We start from the raw sequence: 9912 nt of genomic DNA, 5'->3' as shown, positions 1-9912 counted from the left end.
GGAGACTCAACTTTCTCTGTGTCAAGGAGAAATACGAAGATTGACGATTCATTTTAGGTCAGTAGATGTGACACTATAGGAGGAGTTCCTTGAAGTGTCCTTTTCAGAAACTTTCATTGCTTTGCTTTTAATGGCTGAACATAATGAAATCAAACTCTGTGCCGTACTGTTTTCTTAAAACTATAGCCAACTTTAGCCAGACAGAAAGTACTGTAGCTTATGATATTCATGTAAAATGCATGCCAATATGCAAGTGTGTCCATAAGTGGTGCGCAGCTGCGTATACGCGACCCAAATAAATAAAAAAATGTTCTGGGTAAATAAGTTGTCATTTGCGTACTGATATGGTTGACAGCTGTTAGTGAACAATCACGTTTTTAGATTAACTAACTGTAATACTGTATAAAATTTCCATTCGAACTTATAAATATAGGCTTTGCGCTACCAGTTTCAGCGCAAAATGCAAAACTGTGACATTTCATTCAGTGATGTATTTCACTCGGCTAAAACAGACATCGCATACACTTACTTTCTGGCAACTCGTCAAAATAAAAAAATGTATGTTTGAAAATGTTAAAAATTCATATTTAAAAAAATGTAATGTAAATATTAGCAATTAATTTTTAAAGTGTACTATAAAATAATTATTTTTTTATTTAATACTTTTTATTTTAAAAATATAATGGTATTATCACACTTTATTATATATTTTTTATATTTTTAAAAACTAAATAAAGTGCAATAATACTATTATTACTATTATGATTTATTTCATTTTTTCTACTTCTATTTAATGGGTCACTCTATGTGCAGTATGAGCACCAAACCAAATCTCCAGGTGCTCTTATGAGAACCAGTCCGAAAAAATTGTTCACCCTAACCAATATTTTCACGCGTAATATATCCTTTTTAGCAACAGTCTTGTAACTGATATTTTCAATTAGTAAATTTCTAAACTTATTTGTGAAAGAAAAAAATTACTTTTTAATATATACTATTATACCATGTTATATCTGATTTATCTTCTTTTGGAATCATTTAATTGGTGGCAGCATTGGAGAGCATCTAGAAGTTCTGACACCATATAATTGCTTTCTTGGAGTGAATTTTATTTTAAAATGTATTAATAATGACAATAATAATTTCATTATTTTATAGATTGTGTTGAACAATGATTTTAAGCTGTGTGCTGGTTTTAGTAATAAGCAAAAAAAAAAAAGTTTAATATAAATTAACAAAGGCAAGATATTCTATTTGACCTTGGTTTTCTTGCAGGCATACCTAAGAGTGCCTAAAGTCCAGAAACACTGTTAATGTTGATAAACATAATGCTGAGTGTGGTAGACTATCAATAATGTATCCAATCTATGTAGTTCACTTTAAGATAGACAGATGTTTTAAGGCTGGCTACTTTTTTTTTTTTACTGCAAATATTTGTAAAATAACTTATGCAAATGAATACTTACAGTAATATTATTAATCAAAATATGGCATGTGTATGTTGTTCGAAGTTGTGTAGCCTGTGCTTAAACACAATGAAAAAGAAAATCACAGAAGATTGTTGACTAGGTGGTACTTAGATATTCACATTTGATCAGAAGTAGTTCTTGAAAATGATTTTGATGGTTAAAAAAAGCAGAAATGTGAAGTTTGTATTTTTGATGCATATGCATTTTTTTTATAAAAAGAAAGCGATACCATGTTTACCGTTTTTCACATTTGCTAAGACACTAAACCCCATTCTCTGTACCAAATTCTCAATACCCTAAACCAATGTCAAATAAATCACTCTTTCAGCAAAACTTTAAACAAGTTCAGGCATTTTAGATACTGTTTGCAGATCTTATGCAAAACTCTAAACGCATTCTCACTCATTACAACGCAGCTTGCACGGTGATAAACTTGTGATACAAAACCCTAAACACAAGAAAGCAAAAGTCAAGCACAACTGCAACACAGTTGTCATCGTTTACACACAATAATTCAAAACTGTTCACACTTGTTTCTAAATTTGTGAATGTACAAAATAAAGTTCAAAGTGCACAGATGGCATGGGTGCGTCCATCAATCTGAGAGGTACGGAAGAGTGCGTATACGAGGTGGAGGAAGAGGAGGTCGAGGAAGAGCAAGAACAAGAACAGTCATTTCAGAGCTACTGTGATAGACCATGTTCTTGTGCATGCGATGACAGAGGCAGGACAAAAGAGTTCAACTTAATTTGAGCAGATTCTCTGTGCTGGCCACCATACAAGTTGGAGGAGAAAATTAGTTTTTCACCCTACCCTACCTATCTGAACCGGAGTACACAGACGAAGAGTTAACCACGCGTGACCTTTCCAATGTGGTTAAAAACTATATAGATTTTTTGTTTGTTTGTTTTAAGAAAGTGACATTTCACTAGATAAGACCCTTATTCCTCGGCTGGGATCGTGAAGAGCCCTTTGAAGCTCTCCTGCATTACGTAGTCATGTTGGAAAGGTCATGCGTGACATAGGCGGAAGTACCGACCCAGTGTACAAAGCGAACGTGCAAAGAAAGTCAAATGCCCTTTACAAAAAAGTTAAAACATCGATGTTGGGTGATTTTGAAGTTGGAGGAGAAAATTAGTTTTTCACCCTACCCTACCTATCTGAACCGGAGTACACAGACGAAGAGTTAACCACGCGTGACCTTTCCAATGTGGTTAAAAACTATATAGATTTTTTGTTTGTTTGTTTTAAGAAAGTGACATTTCACTAGATAAGACCCTTATTCCTCGGCTGGGATCGTGAAGAGCCCTTTGAAGCTCCTCTGAAACTGCGATTTGGACCTTCAACCTGTTGGCCACCATTTAAGTCCATTATATATAGAGAAAAATTCTGGAATGTTTTCCTCAAAAACCGTAATTTCTTTGCGACTGAAGACAGAAAGACAAGAACATTTTGGATGACATGGGGGTGAGTAAATTATCAGGACATTTTTATTCTGGAAGTGAACTAATCCTTTAACCGTCAACAATCTTCAAGGCGTTTTATACAAAATGGGGCCTACATTTATTTATTAGGCTATTTCTAAATAATCCATAATAAAAATGACTAGTCAATGTGAGTCCGACATCTTGGGAAGCGATCAGCCATCTTATTCAATACAACTAATGTAATCCGACTATCCTGGTTAGTGAAATCCCGTTTGAAAACAATGTTGAAATATTTATTTCTACGTAAACAGAAGCTTTAATAGCCCAAGTATTTGTTTTGACTTCCTTACAATTGGGGAGGTTAAAACCTCAAAAGTGGGGTGGGTTGGGGGGGGGTCTACTTGACTTCACTCACTTATCCCCCATTTTAAAAATCCTACTTTTCACTTTAAAAACGATAAGGAAAAGTAATGAAAACCATATACCCACTAAGTAGTTTTAATCAGTTGCGATATGCTCCCGACAGCATAACAGAAAATAAATCGACGTTAGCTTGACCGTGCTCGGTGTCCTTCAACGGGACGCTGTTTTCATTCCACCTGCACAGTTTTTAACAGTATGTCGGTGTTCCGGTTTTAGGACGGACCTTTTAGAACGCGCCCCATTCCACTGTGCTTTGTTTTGGGGCAACAATACACACACTCAAGAAGCTTTTAGAACGTTTCAATTCGTTCCATTTATTTATTTTGTTCTTTTTTTTTTTTTTACAAAGCTACACTTTCATTGTAGTCTAGTGCATCTGGGGAAAAGACAGCGACTACATGAAGCAAAGCTGAAATTAAAGCCCCATGTGCCTTTTTATGTCTGGTACATGCCGATAGGACAGACTGTTTTGGGTGAGGCTGCGCGCTAAACATCGCCATGCATGACTGCTGAACGATGTCAACAATATACGCCGATTGAACGATACTCATATTTACCTCATTCCTCCCAAGCGTCCGTAGTGATGAGACAAAATAAGTCAAATCAAATGTGTGAGGAAGTTCTGATCACAGAACTCCCCCTCTGACGTCAAGAGGGCAGATCTAAAACAGTTGGTTTTCCCAGCACACACTGAAGACGTGTGGTGATTTTATGGTTGGCTCATACGCTCATTTTAGTTTTCTTGTGCAATAGTTTTAGTGTTGGCTACTTGCAATAGAATGACACTTTTAATGATATTTTTCATTTCAGTAGGCTATTAGTGTTGTTTTTTTCCGGTTAAAATCTAATTGATCTAAGTGTGTTAATTAAACTTGTAAACTAATAATTTGCTTTTACATTACAATTAAATCATAAACTTTTATCCAAAGTGACAAATTAGAAAAAGAAAAAAAAAATCCCAAAGGAGGCAACAATATGACCAGTGTGACGATAATTTAATAGTAAACCATACAAATGCAAATAAATAGTTATGATAAATGAAGAGGTAGAAAAATGAAGAAAGCGGAAGACATGTTAACAGATATTTGGCGAGCTGTCACTGTTTTTACATATTTGAAGGGATTTGAATCTCAGACGCAATCCTTCAGTCCAATCTGAATTTGTCTGATTTGTCTGTCAAATTTTAAGATTGTACTTCATCTATATTACTTGTGTGGAAAATCGTAGGCCTCACGCAAATGGGTAAACAAAGCAAATAGCTATCAACATATGCCTGCTTAGGCACACATGTTGAGAAAAAGACAACCAGAGTAGAACGGTCACACTTTTCTTAAAAACTTTAAGGAATAATTGTATTATCGTTTACTCTCCCTCATATCGATCCAAACTCCTTAAAGGCACAATATGTAAGATTGTTTTATTAAAATATCCAAAAACCACTAGAACAGTGTTATATATTTTGCTGACTTGTGTACTTACATTATCCCAAATATTTAGAAGAATGTTTCAATCCAGAGAAATAAGCAGTTTTAACTAGTGACACGGACCGTGTCCATAGCATAATTGTGTCGCCTGCTAATGACGTCACAACCCCTCGATTTCTGGTTTTGTTTTGTAGAAAACATGGAAACACCAACGACGCTTTAATATGTTGTGCGTTTTAATTGACTGGTGACGACCGCACAGAGTAGCATTATAACAGAACTTTCAAATGTATCTAGTATGATAAAACATCGCTGCTTTACCCCACATACGCACGACCGGACCAGCGGAAGCGGTCGACTGTGGCATAATAAAAGCTCTGCTGCTTTCGAGCCGTGTGTCGTGCTCGTTCAGCGGCCTCGTTTCGCTTCGACGCCTCACCCTGCTTCATTCTACTAGTTAATAAATCATTAGCTCATCCATGAACATGATTTCTGCCCGAGTCCCGTCGGATTGCATCGGCTGTGGGGATGAAGACCACAACTCCCATGATTCCACACTCAGTCACCAAGCTAGGCCTTTGCCTCTTGTTTATTTTGAATACATGCCCTCTAGCAGTGAAAATGACATATTGTGCCTTTAAGTCTTCTTTCATCTGTTACTCAAAAAGTGGAAATTTAGAAGAATGTTTACACTGAGCTGTTAAACTTTTTTTTTTTTAATTTACACAAAAGCATAATGAATTTCATAATTCATAAATCAATAAACCTCATGCACTATAGCCTATTCCAAGTCTAAAATTTAAGATTTTTTTTTATTATTGACTTCAATTGTAAGGGTATTTTGGAAGCAAGAAAGTAATAAGGCCTGAGATTCAAAGGAGATGAAGGAGAGTAAATGAAAGAATTTTCATTTTTAGTTGATTTTTTTCCTTACAATACAAATGGAATTCTATTCATTCAGACAGAAATTCTGAACAAGAAAAAATGACTCTTTATGACACCTACCCTGGATTGTGTAAGACTAAGGTCTGTAATGCATGAATTTTACATTTGTTTGAAGGGATTAACTTCCTTCGTTCTTCCTCCCTTTTAATTCAGCTTACCTCACTTGGGTCTTGTCTTAACATAAATATTTGGTAATACTTGAGCCAAACTGTTTTGTCAGCTCAGTGCCATCCTGTTTTTTTGGTTTGATTTTATGACATAAATCATCTGAGAGGTGTGGTGAAAACTCAGCGTTCTCCCCAAATAAATGTGGAGCACCATTTACATCTTCAGGGGATTTCTGCTGAGCTTACACTTGTTTACAGTATTTAAATGAAGCTTACAGTCACATATTTCTCTTTTTGAGTCTTGTCACTTTAACAGCACTTTATATTGGAACTACTTTTATGACTTTTCAGTTTTTTAGGACTAGTCAGTAATTTACAGCCAGATATAAGGCCTGGTCTGAAGAAGGAGAGCTGCTGTGCCCTGCCATGAATCAACATCAAGGAGTTCTGGATAAAACAAGAGAAGGTTTGGAAATGAATAAATATTGTAATTTTAATTAATCTTCAATAATTGGTCCAACGACAGACTGAATGCTACCTTTTTAGCCTGTCACAAGAGAGAAAAAAAATCATTCTTAAATACAGTGAATTGAAAATATGATGTTTTTCAGTTTTGAAAGAAATTGAACCGGAGAGTGTTTTTCAAGAGTAGATGAATGGAGAACAAGAAAGCTGAAGAAACATTATAAAATAGAGAGTCCCGTGAATTTGTTTTGTTCCTCAGGGACAAGATTGGAACATTTTATTTGCACATCTTATTTGCCTCTCAAATATATTTATTCCAATACCTCAATGTGGACAACCTTAAAGGGATATTTTAGGCAAAGAAAAATTATAATTTGAATGCCATATCTGTGTTTTGTTTTTGTTGTGTTTTGTTTTTTTACAATGACAGTTTTGAAATAACATGAGGGTGAGTAAAGTATGATTTTCATTTTGGGCTGCACTGTCCTTTTGAGGCTCCACGCATATGCAAACACATTTTTAGTTCCTCTCACTTGCAGTCTATCCTGCCCTATTGTACAGTGATCAATTGAATAAATGATCTCTCTTGAAATATCAGTTTCAAACTCAGGTATGCACACATGCACTTTAATCTGCGTATAAATGTTACATTCTTATTTTAGTTCTTATTTTTTAGTTTCTTTCTTTTTAGTTCTTATTTAACACTTTTTAGTCTAATTAATTGAATTAATATGAGCAGGATTTTATTTTATTTATTTTTTGCTGTGTAAAGCTGAAATAATAATAAAGCCACTCTGACAAAATCATACATCAACTTCTAATAAGGCGAATAGCTTCTGTTTTCTCACACTTCCCCCAAATTTCTGTTCTGGGATTTTTATTTTTTTTTATTAATGCAAAGGTATCAAAAATATAAGTACAGAAAATATAAAAAGTACAAAGAAGTGACATTACAAGCAAAACACCATTTATATAATACAAAATAAATAATAAATAAATATAATATATATATAATAAATATAATATAATAAATAATACAAAATGAAAGCTTTAACCAAATTAATTAAAAAGGTTAAATAAGTTAACTTTTAAGAGCTTTAAGATTCTTGGAAGATGAAATAGTCTGGATATACTGTTGAACCTCTTTTTTTTTTAATAATAAATAAAGGATTTTGATAAGTGAATTTAATGCGGTGAATTTGAAAATTTTGCAAGAAGTAATAATAGGTTAATAATGAAGTATTCATTAATTTAATATTTTTGTATATTAAAGAAGCTCAACAGTACATCCTTAAAAAACAAAGAGAAACCCGGGAGAACATTGCGATTAATAACATTACAAAAAATCAATTCAAAATAGCTGTGTATGAGGACAATCCCAGAAGGGGCACCACAAAAAGAACAGCTTGTATCTATGTCTGATTTAAACCTTTTCATACACACTTCAGCTGGGTAAATTCTGTGTAACAATTTGAATGAATTTTCTCTAACCTTGTTGGTCATTATGTATTTCAAAGGCAGAGTCCATACTTTTTTCCAATCAATATGATCAACCGAATTCTTCCAATAAGACCCCACATATGGAGTTGTTACAAGCTCCTTTTGAAAGTGAGATCTAATTTTATAGTTACGTGATAAAGGATGTGACAAAAAGCATAGTTTTCCTACCGGGATTTCAAATGGGTCTAAAGAAATAGGTAAAGTGCTGGATGATCTAACAGACTCCCTTAAAAGCATAACAACTCCTTTAGGAACAGCGATTTTACTGGAAAATCTAATTTACATAAAAATTCCTTATAACATAAAATAAGACATTCTGAGCTAAATAACTGGGAAACAATCAAAATGTTTTTCTCAAACCAATTACTAAAAAAACTAATATTTATTCTTATATACAATATATTGATTGTTCCAAATGAAGTACCAGTGAGGGGAAAAGTTGTGCTTAAAGATTAATGACCATGCAAGTAATAACTGCTTATGGAATTTAGATCAATTAAGGGATTCTAAAAATATTATAATTAGAGGTCAATAGGAAAGGGAGACCACCTATTTTGGAAAAGAAGAAATGAGGGATAAAATTCCAGATTGAGTTTGGATTACACATAGAATGCCTAATCCAATTAATTTTGAAAGTGTTGCTCAAAGAAGCGAAATCAAGAAAATTCAACCCACCATACTCATATGTGTTCAATATTACAGATTTCTTAATATAATGGATTTTGTTCTTCCAAACAAAATTAAACAGGATTTTGTTGACTGATTTACAAATTTTGTTGTCCACATATAGAGAGAATGCAGCATATGTAAACCTGGAGATGCCCTCCGCCTTAGCAAGCAGTACTCTGCCTCTCAAAGTCAAGTCTCTCTGCAACCATGCGTTAAATCTTCTTTGGGCTTTTATTATAACAGGGTCAAAGTTCAAGGTACATCTCTTATCTTGATTTTTAGTAATCACAATGCCTAAATATAATTTCAGATTTAACTGGAATATTATAAATAGTGGGTGCAGTACAATCTTTAATAGACATTAATTCACATTTACTTATGATTAAGACCTGAAGCTTCAGAGAAAAGTTTTATATAATTTATGCTATAAATTATATTATATGATTTGGGAAACATCTCTTAATAATAAGGTGGTGTCATCTGCTAATTGACTAATAATTATTTCTCGATCCGCTATACAGATACCCTGAATACCGCTTTCACAAACAAACACTGACAGCTGCACTCAAAGAAGAAATAAATAGGGAGAAATGAGACAACCTTGTCTGACTCCTCTAGATAAACTAAACCTTGTTGAAGTGAAGTGCCATTCTTTAATTTAATCAAAGAGCTTCCATTATTGTAAAGGGTTTTAAATACTTTGCAAAACCTATCCCCAAAAGAATGAAATGCCTTATAGAAATCTAAGAAAAGAATTAAGCTGTCCTCCTGTATCAAGTCTGAATAATCTAATAAATCAAGAAGCAACCTTATTAACAATGTGTCTTTAGTTAAAAAAAAAAAAATTGTGTCTCATCTATTACAGAACCCAGTACATATTTGAGTCTTTTAGCAAATATAAGAACTACAAATTTATAATCATTGTTAAGCAGAGAAACGGGATGCCAATTGTCAATTAAAAGTAACTCTTTCTTGGTGTTTTGTATTTAAAGAAATTAAACTTTGAGTCAGAGTCGGGGGAGAGCCTCATTCTGTATGCTTTCTTCAAAAAACACAGTTCATTTCGCCGCCCTAGTCCGTAGGGATCTCCCCTTCGTTGAGTACGCCTGGGAATTCTGCAGGCTCGCCATGACGACAGCATTGGACACCGCCACCATCGACTCGCTGTTCAGGATCGGGGCGAATTGCTACCGCCCCGTTGAACTCCCAGACACCACAGGACTAAGCTGGAGGGAAGGGAACCTCCGGTGTCTGGAGAGTGTCTGGCCCCGAGCCAGAACCAGCCCGTTGTCAAGCCTGCCGGTCGTTCCTCAGTCAAGGCCGCCGACCGCGGCACTCTCAAGCCCGCCGGCTGCTCTGAAGTCAAGCCTGACGGCCGTTCCGAAGTCAGGCCCGTCGGTGGTTACATTGTCAAGCCCACCGGTCGGTTCACTTTCAAGCCCTCAGCTAAAAGCTGCACAATCCTTAACCCCAAATCAAGGGA

At 34.8% G+C, this 9912-nt stretch overlaps 1 protein-coding gene across 1 annotated transcript in view; it reads right to left on the bottom strand.

Moving 5' to 3' along the window:
* Positions 1–3978, bottom strand: part of LOC107558397 (very-long-chain (3R)-3-hydroxyacyl-CoA dehydratase 4-like) — a 12241-nt gene extending 8263 nt beyond the window's left edge. The window contains exon 1 of the mRNA XM_016242063.1: positions 3877–3978. Within this exon, the coding sequence (XP_016097549.1) occupies positions 3877–3881 (5 nt within the window). The 5' untranslated portion in view covers positions 3882–3978. The remainder of the gene's footprint in view (positions 1–3876) is intronic.
* Between the last annotated feature and the right edge of the window lie 5934 nt (positions 3979–9912).

Source organism: Sinocyclocheilus grahami, unplaced genomic scaffold (assembly GCF_001515645.1).
Source record: "Sinocyclocheilus grahami isolate Dianchi unplaced genomic scaffold, SAMN03320097.WGS_v1.1 scaffold645.1, whole genome shotgun sequence".
NCBI classification, from domain to species: domain Eukaryota; kingdom Metazoa; phylum Chordata; class Actinopteri; order Cypriniformes; family Cyprinidae; genus Sinocyclocheilus; species Sinocyclocheilus grahami.
Note: the sequence above shows the minus strand (reverse complement) of the source record. Positions and strands in the feature narration are given on the sequence as shown.